Genomic DNA, 15,888 nt, shown 5'->3' with positions numbered 1-15,888 from the left:
TTGGTCAAGTCTTCAGAGCCAAAATGTGACAGTAGGCCACCTGTCTCTAGAGTGGGAGAAAGGCTGAGGTGCAGGACCATGCTTCTGCTTGGCCCCAGCAGAGGGCGCTGCGGGCCAGTGTCAGCAGGATACAAAAACGGATCCAGTTGGTGCATTGATTGAAACCCACAATCCCAGGGCCTCCCAGACTGGCAGGGCAAAGCATCCAACATGGTTGCTTTTCATGATCTGTTTCAAGACTACTGTCCTTAGGATAAAAGCGACTTGTTTTTTTATTAATTACCAAGGCTACAGCTGGGAACTCCAGAACACAAGATCATTGCATTCCTTCCATGCATGCCTCTTGCCCAGGTCCTATTTGGCAAGCTGTATGCTTAGAGGCAATGCCGTGACACATTAATTTTGCCATCTCTTGTGTCTGTTAACTTAGGACAGGCATGTTTTTCCAGGTACTACTGATTAATCCTTCTTAGTCTTCTTTTTTTTTTTTTTTGAGAGAGAGCGACAGAGCACAAGCAGGGAGGAGCAGAGAGAGAGACACACAGAATCTGAAGCAGGCTCCAGGCCCTGAGCTGCAGCACAGAGCCCTAGGCGGGGCTTAGGCTCGTGAACCACGAGATTATGACCTGAGCTGAAGTCAGATGTTTAGCCAACTGAGCCACCCTGGCATCTCATCCTTAGTCTTTATATCATAGCTTCAAGTATATTTTGGGTGCTTGTAGCAATCCCCTGAGGGGGGATGTTTTTCCTGGTATTGCCGCAAATACCCTGTCATGCTGCCTTGCTGGGGCTGGAGCTGCGTGCCTGGCCCTGGGCATGGCATCACCTGATGGTCAGCTCACGTGGATAGAGAAGCCTGAGTTGGTACAAGTGAGGACCTGAAGCCACAGGGACTCTCGGGGCTAGCGGGACATGAATTGGTACAACCACTTGGAATACTTGGGCAGTTCAGGAAAATTAAAGATGAACATGCCCAGTGACTCTGCAGTTGCCCTCCTAGGTAGGTAGTTGCCCTCCTAGGTAGAAAATCTGTTCATGTGCAATAAGAGGCGCTCCTATGAGCGTTCCTAACAGCAGTGTTCATAGTTGTCCAACACTGGAAGTGGTTTCCGTGCTCAACAGTAGAATGGAATAAATCCGTTGTGGCAATACAGCCGCTTCTCACAGCAACGTGGCCAATCTCATATCCACAGCATTGAGAGAAACAAGCCAGATATAAAAGAATACAAACTGCCTGAAGCTCCAAAACAGGCAGAAATAAATTCTGGAGTTTGAAGTCAGGGTGGAGTTGCCTTTGGGGAGGAGGGAAGGAGTTTTGGAGGGCTGAAAATACTTTTTTGATTTGGTGGGGATTACCTAGGTGTTCACTCTGTGATCATTCCTTTAGGTATGCTTCCATGTGTTGAGTACTTTTCTGTATGAGGATGTACCTCACAGCCAAAAATAAAAATAAAACACTGTCAACGGCGAAAACTGTAAGTTTTGGAAAATTCAGGGCTGCGTGGGAATCCTGGTTTAGTCATTTAGCTGTGGTGACCTTGGAGAAGGCACCTAACCTCTCGGAGCTTCAGTTTTCTTATCTGCAACATGGAGATGATAAAACCTCCCCCTGAACAGACGTGTGCACGTAATTAGGTAATTACTGTTGTACCACTGCACCTTCATAAATGCGACTTTGTTATAAAGGTATATCAGTTAGAAACTGCTTTGCCTGTAGAGTAAACCTGAAGACCTGAGTAACCATAGCTAAAACAAATAGAGGGTTATTTTAATTCTCTAACAAGAAGCCTGGAGGTGGGCAGCTGCAGAGATTGATTTCTCTGGTTTTCTTGTCTCTTTCCTCGCAAACACAAGATGGCTGCCACAGCCCCAAACATCTTACCCTCACACCAGTGTCCTTAGCAAGAAGAAATGGGCTGGTGGAAAGGGGCTTTCCTTTAACAAAGAGAAGCAAATGTGTCCAAGAAGTCCTTCCCCAGCTGAATTCCCCTCACATTTCATTACCTGTAGCTAGTCATGTGGCCAGCTATGGGAAAAACATGGAAAGCACCATCTGGGAAAGTGAAATGAGTTGGCCGTGATTGGCCTGACTAAAAGTTTTCAATCCTGGCTACACAGCAGAATCATTTGAATGGCACTGAAAAGGTGTGTGTGTGTATATGTGTGTGTGTGTGTGTGTGTGTGTGTGTGTGTGTGTGTGTGTATAAGTATACATTGGTATAAGTATGAATACGCATGTGCACATGTATGTAGATGCCTGGGCCCCACCACAGACCAACCGTGTTAGTACAATAATATGTTCACACGTGTTGTAATGAAGACAGTGTTCATTGAGGGTTTGCCTTGTGGAGCCTGTTTTATTCATTATACATCTTACTAGCTGACATAATCTGTGTCCCCACTTAAATGCCAGTCGGGTGAAGACCAGTTGGGTCTTTGTTTTGTTTGCCGCACCCAGAACAGGGCTAGGTCTCGGGGGCACATAGTCGGTATTTGTTGACGGATGAAGGTGTGCTCCATCCGTTGTCTCATTGACTCATCCACTTAATCCTCCCGGCGCTCTTCTGGGCTTTGATGCCGTCACCGTACCCATTTCGTGAAAGAGAAGCTGAGGCCCAGAGATCTGAAGGCGCTTGCTCAAGATCACACAAGCAGGAGGCAGCAAGCTCAAGTCCTGGTCCAAACCCCGGGCTGGCTCTGGGACCCAAGCTTCTCTGACCATCGCACACGTTGCTCTGAGAATAGGACACCCTCATGGGCTCTTGTTCCTTCCTGGGTCCTGAGAGCCTCCTGACCTTCTCTTCTCTCCCTCAAACAGCTCATCACCCTGCGGGGATCCATCCTGGAGGACGCCACACCCACAGCCACAAAGCATGGGACGGGACGGGGCCTGCCCCTGAAGGATGCCCTGGAGTATGTCATCCCCGAGCTCAACATCCACTGCCTGAGGCTGGCTCTCAACACGCCCAAGGTGACCGAGCAGCTGCTGAAGCTCGACGAACAAGGGGTGAGCCAGGGTTCCGGGTGGGGGGCCCCTCGGACCGTAGCCTGCAGCCCCATCCTGGTACCTCTTTCTGTCTTGGTCTTTTTTTTTGTTCTTTTTTCCAAGAATAGAAACCCACCTAACCTAGTTTAGGTAAAAAGAGGGATCTCTTAATCAAATTCCAAGGGAGCCAAGAGCAAGAATATGACTGGGTCTCAGGAGGAAAATGGTCTGGGGATGAGACAGCCACCAGGTTTCATGGTGGGGGACAGGCTAGGGGGTGTGTTCCCATCTCTGCACCCTGGCTCCCTTTGCTTCTCCGTCCTCCCACAGCTCCCAGAGTTTCTGGGAGAATAACAGCCACGTGCAGACCCCAGCTAGCTGACTCTTGGTCCCAGGAGAGCCTCTGACTGGCCCGTGCTTAGGTCAGGTGTCTGTCAAGGTCCAGTCACCAGTGACCAGGAGAATGAGATACATAAAATAAACATGTGGTCACTAAGGGCCCACTCCCTGAAAACAGTTGACTGCACTGAGCCCTGAGCCCTGAGCCCTGGAGAATTTCCTTTTGCCAAGTCTTAGCCAGTTCCAGTCCACCTCCTGTGGGCAGCCAGCCAAGGCAACGGTGTCTTAATTCTTGAGAGTGGCGTGGCCCTCCGTAGAGAGAACGAGAGCGGGCTGTGTGACACATTGTTGTGCCTCTCTGGAATGGGAGGGAAGGGGAGGGACAACTGGGATGTGCCCCCCACACCTCTTTCTCCCTCCTCTCTGGCTGCGGCCCCGAGTTATTGTGTGACCCCAGGAGCTCCTTGGGCACCGCGCCTGAGAAAGCCCCTTTTTCCCCTCCCTCTGACGTCTCTGCCCGGCCCGCCTCTGCAGCTGTGCCGGAAACACAAAGTGGGCATCCTCTACTGCAAGGCTGGCCAGAGCTCGGAGGAGGAGATGTACAACAACGAGGAGGCCGGCCCCGCCTTTGAGGAGTTCCTCTCCCTGATCGGGGAGAAGGTCTGCCTGAAGGGCTTCACCAAGTACGCCGCCCAGCTGGATGTCAAGAGTAAGTGGCACAGTGGCCTCGTGGGGGAACCAGTGGGATCCCGGTGGACCACCACCCCACGCCCACCCCAGGGGCTAACGTCACAAGGCCTGATGATACCTGGGTAAGGACGCAGAGCCGTGGGAGCTCTCAGACTCTGCTGACGGGGGTGCAGAGAGTGCGACCGCTTTGGAAAACAGTATGGCATGTTCTAGTAAAGTTTAAAGACCCACCTACCCTGTGAGTCAGCAGTTGCGCTCCTAGACATGTCCTCTGGGAACTCATGCACATGTGCGTTGGGAGATGTCCTGAATATTCATAACCACCAGTGCTTGGATGGTGCCCAGCGTGCACGGGCAGAATTGTGGTATTTCGTGCGGCAGAGAGCTGTGTGGCAATGACAGCAGTGAACTAGAGCTGCAGGCGTCAGCCTGGACGAAGGCCATGTACTTGATGTTGAGCGTGGACAGCGGGCCTCACAAAAGCAGGTGCCGAAAGATGGCTTTTATTCAACAGTGTATTGTCTGGGGGGTTGTTCTGACGTAGGAAAACTACAGAAAAGCAAGGCCGTGATGGACATGACGTTCAAGGTAGTGGTTGCCTCCAGGGAGAGTGTGGATATAACTAGGAAACGATACTCACATTTTCACAAGAGTATTGGTGGCAGGCGGTCTGTTTCTTAAGGCAGGTGCGAGGTACAACATACTCATTCTGGCATTTCCACACATAAATATGCATCCATATGCATAATATGTTTATATATGATCTATAGGATTAAAATGTGTCCTGGCAGTTTTGGGGGGTTGGAAGAGTGATGTTGTAAATTGGCGTCACGGCTCCCTATGGGAAGGACCCCTTAGAGGTGAGCTGTAGCTGGGATAGTTGCTTAGGCTGAGTCGGGCCCTGAGTGATGGGGCTGTGGCTTGATCACTGGCTCTTCACCTTACCTGGCCATGCCTCAGTTTCCTCATCTGGAGAAGGGAGGCCCAGATGAGACCACGTTTAGAGACATGAATGAAGTGTTAGGCGGTGCTTATGGCTGTTGTCTGTTGAAGGAAGCAGTGGGAGGAATGAGCCATTGCTCGTTTAGGGGTGTTGGACCAGTGGCTTTGGCGGTCTCTGCCTCCGTTTCCTCATCTGTAAAGTTGTGTTTACCTCGGGAGCGCGGTGTTGAACTATCTTACTGAGCCCTCGCTCTGTGTCAGACCCTGGACCTGCCTGGCCTCCCCGAGCTGCCTGCATCCTGTCCGCTCCTGGTGCTCTGGAAGCCCGCAGCAGGAGTGGTTCCGTTGCTGATTCCTTCAGTGTGGGGGCTGTGCGCTCAGAAAAAGGAAGCGGAGACTTACTGTCCGCCTTCTCAGACAGATGCCTGCTCCTGAGGGTCAGCGTCCTGCACGAAGTGACGGCCATAGTCTTTCCCCCCGTCCCCCAGTTGGCCGTGAGCGTCAGATACTGGCACAGTGCCTCACAGAGAATCAGCACTCGAGGGCACACCAGCCGCTGCCACGTGGCTTCTGCAGGAAGCGGATTTTCTCTGAGGACCCCAAGGAGCACAGTGCTCCCGGCCAGTCTCCCCAGCTACCAGACAGGGATGCCCTGGGCTTGCAGCCACCTGAAGGTCTTCTGGCTTCGGGCCTGGCTCTGGCACTGACCAGCTGTGGCTTCAGTGCCCTCACCTGTCACAGCTACCCCCCCACCCTCAAATGTGAGGCCTCAAGAACAGGGACTCTTGGGCCTGTTCTACCACTGTTTCCCCAGCACCTTCAACTAGATAAAGCTTGCTGGAAGAATGGGCTTCCCGGGGTGAACATGACACCCTGGAGTTCCTGGCAACATGGTTCGTGGGCTCATTCATGCGCTCCACAGAAACCTCCCAGCCTTCCTCCCTGGGCAGTTCAAGCAAGATGATAGGAGCATGTATGGGGCACCTGATCTTATGTTGGAGTGGGGAAGGGCTCCTTGAGAACATGGCATGTGGCCTGAGAAGAGTGAGTTGGAATAAAAGAGGCAGTGAAGTAGCCCGAAAGTATTCCAGGTAAAGGAACAGCACATGCAAAAGCCCTGAGGTCTAAAGGCTGTTGTCCAGGGAAGTTCATGTAGAGAGAGGATGAAGTGAGGAAGGCAGGCAGGACCCACCGTGCAGGGCCTTTAGGGCTGAAGCTTAGGGATTTGGGTAAGAGCAACACTGAGTCCTGTTAAGAAAACACTGGAGTCCCACATCCCGAGTTCCAGTCCAGACTTCACTGCGCATTGCAGTGTGACCTTAGGCAAGTCCCTCCCTCCCTGTGCCTCAGTTTCCCCCTCGGAAACATGGAGCCAACAATCGGATGTGCTTCTGCCTGATCACAACCCCCTCCCGTTAGAGATAACCAGCATCCTGACTCTCGTGATTATCATTCATAGTTTTGCCACCTATACATGCATCTCTAAGTAGCATCTGTCTTGCCTGTTTTTGAACGTGACGTGAATGGAATCACACGCTACGTGCTCCTCTTGTGTCTGGCATCTTTCATTCAACATTGTATATATGGGATTTGCCCGTGTGGTGACTGCGGCTCGTTTCATGGTTGATCCATTCTTGTGACTGACATTTGAAGGTGCCTGTACCCATATCCCAGGGCACGTGTGTACCTTTTCTCTGGATTATGATCCCAGGAGACGAAGTGTTGAGTCATCAGTTAAGCTGATCTTTAGGTTCACTAGATGTTGTGAAAAAGTTTTCCAAAGTGGTTGTACCAATTCGCACACCTGACCAGCCGCATAAAGGGCTCCAGTCATTCTATTCTACGTCACCGCCAACCCTTGGTACGGTCGGACTTTTAATTTTTTTTTTTACCAGTCTGGTGGGTGTCTAACATAAGGTTTCCTTTTTACCTAAATTTATTTAATTTTAAAGAGTAGAGTGAAGTGAAAACATCAAGCTAAAAACTAACACAGATGGCATGTGGGCTGTGGCACAAGCCCAGAGGTTTGGGAAACGTGGTGCTAACTGGTGTTTCTGTTGCAGCCGACTCTACGGGCACCCACTCCCTCTACACGACATACCAGGACTACGAGATCATGTTCCACGTCTCCACCCTGCTCCCTTACACCCCCAACAACAGGCAGCAGGTCAGTGGGGCCCAGGGCAGGGGTCCCGTGGGATTTCCCGTTGGTGCACAACTGAACCCCAAGGCAGTCTCCCTCCCCGCGGTCATTAGCTGGCTGTCTGGCTGGCATGGGCTCTCCTGCTGCCGCCCGTGGCCTTGGAGACCCTCCGCACCATGGTCACATCACCGGGGGGATGGAGGCTAGGTCAGGTGTCGTTTGAGATCAGTTTTTTCCTAGCTGTTCCTTAGCCACCCTGCTTGCCTGTAGCTACCCCAGCTCCCCTCAAGGTCTCTTGAGTCATCAGGGGTCCTGTGAGAAAGAAGAACAAACCAGTCAATGTTATTTCAACCAGAAGTAACAGAAATACGAACCAAATTGGCATAAGCAATAAATGGGTTTTACTGGGTTATGTAACTCTGACGTGCCAGCACAGGGCTAGCGTTAGGTACGGCTGGATCCAGGGGCTCAAAGCATGTTAGGGACCCTTTGAATTTTGCAGCTCTGCTTTTCTTCATAGTGACCTTATTTTCAGGTGTTCCCAGGTAGTGGCAGAGATGCCCCCTAGCTGCCCTCGGCTCACATCCCACCAAGGTAGCCACCCCAGGGGGGGAGACAGCTGTGCCTCCCTGGTGTCCCAGAAACGTTTCAGGGCTGAATCCTGTTGGACTATTCACTTGCCAGTCCCCGGGGCCTGGGGCAGGGAAGGAATGGGCTGACTGGCCGAGCCAGAAGCGCGTGCCCACCCCTGGGGATGGATGGTGAGCGGGGTCAGCTCAACTTGAAACGCTGATAGAGATCAGGCAGGTGCTTTCCCACAGGGGAGGGGCGTGGCTGTGAGGAGAAGAAGGAAAGGGTGCTAAGTGGCAAGAACAGCTAATACCTGCTCCCTGCAGCTCCTCTCCTGGATGTGCCGTGCAGATTCTGTCCTGAAACAACTCTTCCTAGTTTCTAGAGAACAGAAACCCCACAGACTTGTGGTTCAGCAAGTGTATATTATTTCCATTGGTACAGGTGACGTTGTAGATTTTATAGACCAGCAGTGGTCAGGTGTCCATGGACTCATAAGGTTAACCTGTGAGCATTCTGTAAGAGCTGTGTGCCGTGCACTGCTCTCACACCGAGGACACAGCAGTAGGCCGCAAACGGAACAGGCAAAACCACTGGCGTCGCAGAGCTGACGTGTTAGCGGGAAGGGACAGACCAGAAACAGAAGGAAGAGGGAAGAGCCACCGTGTGCCGAGTGTCGATAAATGTCGAGTGACGGCGGCAGGATAGTAGAGAGAGGGCATGTCGTGGGGACAGTCAGCGGAGGCCTCCGTGGGAGGGAGGTGTCTCAGCAAAGACCTGAAAGAGGGAGCCACATGGAGTTGACTGGGAAGAATGTTTCATGCCGAGGGAACAGTCACTGCAGAGGCCTTGAGGAAACAAGGCGTGTTTGAGGAGCGGCAGGAGGCCTGCGTGGTCGAACAGAGTGAGGGAGGGAGAAGATGTCAGAGCGGCGGTGGGGGCAGGTGGCATGGGGGACATGGGGCCCCCTGGGCCATGTGGGGACTCGGTCTTTTCCCCCGAGTGAGGTGGAGCCACTGGAGGGCTCTGAGCGAGGAGAGACACGATCCGACCAAGGTCCAGGGCTCTCGCTGGCTGCGTGTGGGGACCAGACGGGAGAGGGGGGCAAGAACCACAGGGCGGTGGGAGGCTGCCATGAGGGTCCAGGCAGGGCCCTCAAGCCAACTGGTGCCGCCCTCCTGTCCCCTGTTTCCATTCACCAGCTACTAAGGAAGAGGCACATAGGAAACGACATTGTGACGATCATCTTCCAGGAGCCGGGGGCGCTGCCTTTCACCCCCAAGAACATCCGCTCACACTTTCAGCACGTCTTCATCATTGTCCGAGCCCACAACCCCTGCACTGATAATGTCTGCTACAGGTATGCACCTCCCGCGTGGGCCCCAGGGAACAGCCCCGGGACGGCCCCCAACCCCTGCACACACAGGAAGTCACAGCAGCCGATTCCCAGCCTCCAGGCAGCGTGCAGAAAGACAGCCAGCAGAGAGCAGCCGCCCAGGTGGGCCGGCTCCTGTGTTGCTTTCTGGGAAGCTCTGTCCTCACATTCCCGCGCCTTCCAAGAGAGTGATCCTCAGCGAGAAAGGGGCATGTCACCCCAGTGTTGATAAGGAGACCATCGGGGATTTGTAGTTGCCTGGAATCTTTTGGTTGCAAGTGACAAAAACTCCTCCTCAACCTGGCTTAAGACAGAAGGCATTCGTATACATCGGCTCCCAAATGACAGGTTCGGGCGTAGCTGGATCTGCTCCACTTTCCTATACATTGCCTCATTTGCTGGCAGCTCTGAGCTCAACATCCTCCCAGCTGCAAATCCAGCAAAAAGAAAGCTTTGCTTTCCCAGGAAAAGAAGCCCCAGAATTGTGGCTCACTGATCTGGTTGGGGGTGAGGTGCCCATCGTAGAGTGAAACCACCCCTGCGTCACGCCTGGGTAGCAGGCACAGGGCTGAGGCATAGGAGTGGTGGCCCAGGGGGAAATCACAAGTTGGAAGGACGGGGGCAGGGATAGAGCTGTGGTTCTGGTTCATAGATCAACAGGCGACACAGGCCGCAGGCTCGTTCAGCATCCTCCCCAAGCCCCAGTTCTCACCAGCAGAGTGGCCAGCACCCAGAGGCCAGATGGAAAGCACTCTGGGTGTGGGGTGAGGAGAGAGCCCTCGTCCTTGAAAACCAGCTGATTGGGGCGCCTGGGTGGCGCAGTCGGTTAAGCGTCCGACTTCAGCCAGGTCACGATCTCGCGGTCCGTGAGTTCGAGCCCCGCGTCGGGCTCTGGGCTGATGGCTCAGAGCCCGGAGCCTGTTTCCGATTCTGTGTCTCCGTCTCTCTCTGCCCCTCCCCCGTTCATGCTCTGTCTCTCTCTGTCCCAAAAATAAAAATAAACGTTGAAAAAAAAAAAAAAGAAAACCAGCTGATCAAGGACCTAGGCCCCGGGCCAAGGGCAGCACTTGCCCCTGGGATAGCACCGCAAGCTCTGGGGAATGGGCAAGGGAGCGCTATTTTCCATTTTCTGAGAACAGTTTGAAATTCAAAAGGTACAAAATGTAACATAAAAAAGTAAAAAAAAGGTCACAGTCTCCCACCACTCAGCTGTCCTGTTAGCGGTTTCTTGTGCATCCTGATGTTTCATACATACACCAGCACGTGCTTACAAGTATTCTTCTTCACCTCTTTAACACGAATGGAGCATAACACACGCTGTTCTGAATCCTGTATTTTCTCACCAATCCTTGAGATCTCTCCAAACCAATACATAAAGTGCTTTTTCATTCCATCGTGCGGATGCGTGAGAATCTCCCCCCATCGATGGGCACCTGGGCCGTTTCCTGTCAGCCGCTCTTCCCCTCCATCCGGCAGCGAACAACCTTGCATCCGCTCTCATTGCACTTGTGTCCGACTATACAGATGGGAGAATTCCTGAAACTGGAGTCCCTGGGCCCAAGGGTGTGTGCGTCGTGCACTGGTAGTCTTGAGGAATTGCCGGAATCTCCCGTTTTCTTGTGTCAGCCGGGTGTATGAGAGGGGGAGGGGGGGATCCACCGCGTAGCCCGTGTGGTTCAGAACACTGTCCTGGATGTGCCGCCCAGGTGGCTGCTGGGAGCCAGCACACTGCATGGCAGGGCCTCCACGGGGCATCAGGCCACAGGCCCCCTGTGTCCTCACCCCTTTGCATCTGGTACTCTGAGCAGCAGCTACCCGTGCCCACACCTCTGGGCTGTGAGAGTCAGAGCTCACTCGGAGGTCCCACGTTCCTCGGCAGCTGAAAGGTAGCCCTGGTGAGGGAAGATGGAGTTGTTCACGCGCGCGCGCACACACACACACACACACACACACACACACACACCACAGAGGAGAAGGCCTCCCTCTCCTGGCACGTCAGAGGCAGGGGGTTGAGCCGGGGGCATGGGGGTGGCCTTTCTCCCCTTCCCACGCTCCCACCAGGGCTGTCACGGCAACCTTCCACCAACCCCCCACCTTTCCAGGCCAGCCTTTGCATGGTGTCCAGGATGCTTGCTTGCTTCTGATTCACAAACCCTTCTTGTTTCTTACAATTTAATTTAAAATATTTTTATTATGCAATATTTTAAACATCCTGAAAAGCACAGAAAATAATATAACAGACACCCATGTGCCTACCACCAGATTTAGCAGATGTTAACATTTCGCCATATTTGCTTCAGCTCTCTCTCTTTTCTTTATTTTTAAAGAAAGCAAATGTTAAAGATACAACCAAAGCTTACCCCCTCCCACACCCTCTCCCTTCCTCTCCCCTCCTTCCCTACAGGCAGCTGCTCTCCGGACAGACCACACCCGGTCCCCTCTGTGTCCCCAAACACATTTCTGTGGCAGCACTCATGCTGTAAAAATGACTTATTAGCGTGGCCCTTGCCTCCCTTGAAGGTGGTAACCCCATGTCACATTCCCCTTCATGTATCTATTGTGACACGGGGCTTGCCATACAGTGAGCCCTAAAAACATTTTTGCTGGCCGGACAGATGCCTGGCCCAAATATCCTAGGCACCAAGAAAAGAATTGTCGAATGAGTAATTGTGAATATTCTGGAAATACTGAGCTACAGTGACCAGGTGACCTGGTGACGCACCGTCTCCTGGTTGTGTGACGAGGTGCCGTCCTTTCCGGTTTCAGTGTGCCGTTTCTGGGTGGCACACCAGCATCCCTGCAGCCTGTGGGCTGTGAAAACCCAGTCCGTCCTGCTGGGAAGCAAAGGACCAGCTGTTCTGATTGTCCAGAAGCCTTCAGCAGCTTGCAATTTCATGGTTCTTAAAATCATGAATCGGGACTGTGGGGAAACCCAAAATCCATCACTCTACGCAGCCAAGCGCTGACCGGGGCCGTCGCAGCGCTGTTCACAGCTGTAACGTACAATGCGAACATACCGTTAATTAGAAAGACTGGCGAAGTCATCTGGTCCATCCCCCGTCCTGTAGGCAAGGCCACGCCCACAAGGTTTTGCCCAGAAAACCTGCCTGGTCTGTGTGGCCTTTGAAGAACTGCACCCCTGGAAAGTGCCTTTTTCCGTCAAACCTGCACCCACTGTGCATTGGTAGAAATCCGTTTCTTCCTGGTCTGTTCAAGTTTAAATCGCTATTTAAATCAATAGTGAACACCTGTGCTGGTGCTGGGGGACCAGCTAAACTCAGTGTGGCATCTGCCCACATGGCACTCCTGCACTGGAGGAGTGTCACTGGACAGTGAACAGTGGAGGTGGTGAGCACGGGATCTGGCCTGACCCACCTGGGGTGTGCAAGGGCTCCTTTGACAGTCTCCTGCCCCAGGCGCCTTCCAGTGCTTTCCTCATGGGGCAGCCATGGTGATCCTCGCAGGTTGTCAGTCTGGTTGTCACTTGTTGCTAGCACCTGTGTCCATCATGGACCCTCAGGAAGCAGATGCCTCCCTTAGGGTTTTAACTGAGGGTTAGCGAACAGTCCATTCACAGGTGTGTTTAGGTTAGGGGAACAAGTACAGGAAAGCGAGGCATCTGGGAACCACCAGCAGCAGGGAGCCATCACCCACCCCTTCGGCTTGAGGTTAGAGAGGATGGGAGAAGTTTCTGGAAGCTAGAGAGAGCTGTGGCTCTGGGAGAGGAGGCACCAGGCAGGAGCTATCTATGGCTGTGAGTTGAAGGATCAAGGACTCAACCACAGCCGCTATCCCAGCCCAACAAGAAGGCCGTGAAGAGAAAGAAATTCTTGAACTTCTCTCTCCTGTCACCTCCTGCTGGTGCTTCCTGTTGACCAAATTCACTGGAAGCTGGAGGGCATGGGAACCCAGGTGAAGGTGATAGCCTGCAGAAACCCACCTGCCAGGGCACTGAGCAGGGCGGAGAGCAGCAGACACCGGATCTGGGGGTGCAGATCGTGACGAGCCAGCCCAGATGGTGAAATGATTGCTTGGTCTCACGATCAAGATGAAAAGCGCTAACACGCCATCAAGGCCCTGCGAGGCCTGGCCCGCAGTGACCTTTTGAGCATCTGACTCTTCACTGTCTGGGCTCAGACCACCCCAGCCTCGTCTTCCGCAGTCAGGCGTTGAACATTCAGCGCCCACTGCCTGCAGGGCCCTCCCCTCAGCTCTTCCTCTGGCTCCTACTCAGCCTCCAATCCCAGTGTAATAATCACTTCTTCAGAGAGGCCCTCCTGGGGTTTCCCTGTCCATATCAGGTCCTTCTGTTGTTCTGTCTGTACCCCATTCACTTCCTTTGTCTTTATAAATTAATTTGTAAGTTTGTTTAGTATGCCTCTCTTCCTGGATTAAAAGCTCTGGAGGCCAGGGACTGCTGTATCCCCAGCGTCCAACAGAGCATCCCAGAAATGCTTGTCAAATAGATGCAGGAATGTTACACTGCCACCCCTTTGTCACGTTGGGGGAGGGTGGGGGCTTGGGAGTCAGAACCCAAACAAGCCTTACACTGTGTTTGGGTTCCATGGAATATGTTTTAGTTAGGAATCTCGTTACTTAAAAATTATTCTACGGTGGGAAGAGAAGCATTAGGAAATCTCTCCTAACGCAGTACTCATAAGGTGAGGTTTTTGTGGAGGATGAATACAATGCTCTAAGAAAATCTTAGCAAGCTGACTGCTCGCTCGTTTCCAGCAACTCATACTGCTTTTAATCATCATCATGTAAACAGCATAGCTTATGGTGTCTCCACCACTCTTTAACATCTTCCAGCCAGTGTCGCGCTCCCCTGCCCCTGGGTGGTGACTCTGGGAGGAGCCGTAGCCTCTCTGCCTGACTTCCTGACTGTAGAAATCCGCTGCTCTATAGCCACTGGAGTGTCCACTCAGTTTGGTCATTGGAACAACACATCTGAGATACTCATCAAATCTCCAGATTTGACTTCTCAGCAAATTCTCCCACCTCCCAGCTCAGGGCTGCTCCTTCTCACCTCTCCTCTGTTCCATGTTGACCTGTTTCTGGCCTGTCGAGGGTTGGAGCACGAGGAGGAAATGGGAGGCAGGGGAGTGTCCCTGGGACTGTGACCACAGCTGACTACGAATTCTCTGGGCTCCCTGTGCACCCTCCTGGTCCCCCAGGCTCCTCTTGACTGCAGGCTCACCTCAGAGGCCCCTGCTGCCAGCGAGAGTGGGTGCAGAGATGATGGTGTTCGCCACCCAGCTTTCTCCAAAGATGTTCCTTCCAGCAGCTCCCTCTGTAGTTTGCGTAGGGGGTAAGGAGGTTCATTGGTTTGGCAGAACAGGTTTTAGATTATTTCCTTTTTACTTTCTCATCCATTCGCTATTTCATTTCTGTCACCACGGCACCTCAGTCGAAACTGAAGTAGGAAGGGTGCCTTCTAACCTCTCGTTACAATGAATTTTCAAAATAACCCACGTAGAGAAGATTTACAAAGTATGTTAAACAATGTCACACAAATGTTTGAAAGAAGTAAATCACATAAATGTCGTGTATCAGTCAGATGTTCTGATAATAATGCTGCTTAACAAACCACCCGAAAACTCAAGTGGCTCACAGACATTAACATGTCTCTCTGGCCCACACATCCACAGGTCTGACTGGCCTTGGCTCCCGGCCACGGATTGGGTCCAGGTCTGCTACAGGTGTCCCTCATCCGTCTGGGGCCCCCATGGGGCATGTTTAGCTCCCGGAGAAGGCAGGAGCGCAGGAGGCATGCCTTGCTTGAAAACCATTGGCTAAATCAAGTTACCCAGGATCAGGAGGGTGGGGACGTACCTCCCCTCAAAGGTGGAGAGGGAGGAGTGAGTGTTTGCCAAACTGTACCCTACCACACAGTTTATATGTATGTAAGGTGAGAATAACCAAAATGGAACAGCGGTAGGAGAATTCTTCTTTGAACAGCAGTGGATGTTCTAACAGCAGTGGATGTTCTAGGAAGTAAAAAAAATGCGTATACACGCCCTAAGGCTGTCGAAAGTTTCCAGTCTAGCTAGCAACTTACTAGTTAGACGTAACTATTTCCTACAAAGCACACTCCTGTGTCTGATTGCATGTTTTCTTTCTGAAGGGAATCTCAAGTGCCTTTCTTTCTACCATCTATGTCTCCCTCCTCAGTATGGCTGTGACCCGATCCAAAGATGCTCCTGCTTTTGGTCCCCCCATCCCCAGTGGAACCACATTCCGCAAGTCTGATGTCTTCAGAGACTTCTTGCTGGCCAAGGTGATTAATGCCGAGAACGCTGCACACAAGTCTGACAAATTCCACACCATGGCCACCAGGACCCGCCAGGAGTACCTCAAGGACCTGGCTGAAAACTGTGTCTCTAACACACCCATTGACTCCACTGGCAAATTTAACCTCATCTCCCTGACCTCCAAGAAGAAGGAAAAGACAAAAGCACGGGCAGGCGCTGAGCAGCACAGCGCAGGCGCCATCGCCTGGAGGGTGGCGGCCCAGGACTATGCCCAGGGGGTAGAAATTGACTGCATTTTGGGGATTTCCAATGAGTTTGTGGTGCTCCTGGACCTTCGCACCAAGGAGGTGGTGTTCAACTGCTACTGTGGGGATGTCATCGGCTGGACCCCAGACTCCTCCACTCTCAAAATCTTCTATGGGCGAGGGGACCACATCTTCGTGCAGTCCACGGAAGGCTCTGTGGACGACATAAGGGAAATCGTCCAGAGACTGAAGGTAAGGGAGAGAGCTCGGCAGTGGTACAGCACTTCTGTGGTTTGGCCCAGGCCTTGGGGAACCACCCCCCCCCACCCCCACCCCAGCCCAGT

At 52.6% G+C, this 15,888-nt stretch overlaps 1 protein-coding gene across 6 annotated transcripts in view; it reads left to right on the top strand.

The window, feature by feature from the left end:
- The window catches only part of SIPA1L3 (signal induced proliferation associated 1 like 3), a 237,928-nt gene that overhangs the window by 149,454 nt on the left and 72,586 nt on the right, over window positions 1–15,888 (top strand). For all 6 annotated transcript variants that reach the window (XM_045440895.1, XM_045440889.1, XM_045440892.1 and 3 more), the window contains 5 exons: window positions 2,819–3,007; window positions 3,860–4,034; window positions 7,021–7,124; window positions 8,873–9,030; window positions 15,220–15,796. In XM_045440895.1, the coding sequence (XP_045296851.1) occupies window positions 2,819–3,007; window positions 3,860–4,034; window positions 7,021–7,124; window positions 8,873–9,030; window positions 15,220–15,796 (1,203 nt within the window). The remainder of the gene's footprint in view (window positions 1–2,818; window positions 3,008–3,859; window positions 4,035–7,020; window positions 7,125–8,872; window positions 9,031–15,219; window positions 15,797–15,888) is intronic.

Source organism: Leopardus geoffroyi, chromosome E2 (genome assembly GCF_018350155.1).
Source record: "Leopardus geoffroyi isolate Oge1 chromosome E2, O.geoffroyi_Oge1_pat1.0, whole genome shotgun sequence".
NCBI classification, from domain to species: domain Eukaryota; kingdom Metazoa; phylum Chordata; class Mammalia; order Carnivora; family Felidae; genus Leopardus; species Leopardus geoffroyi.
This window is presented reverse-complemented; position numbering and strand designations above follow the sequence as displayed.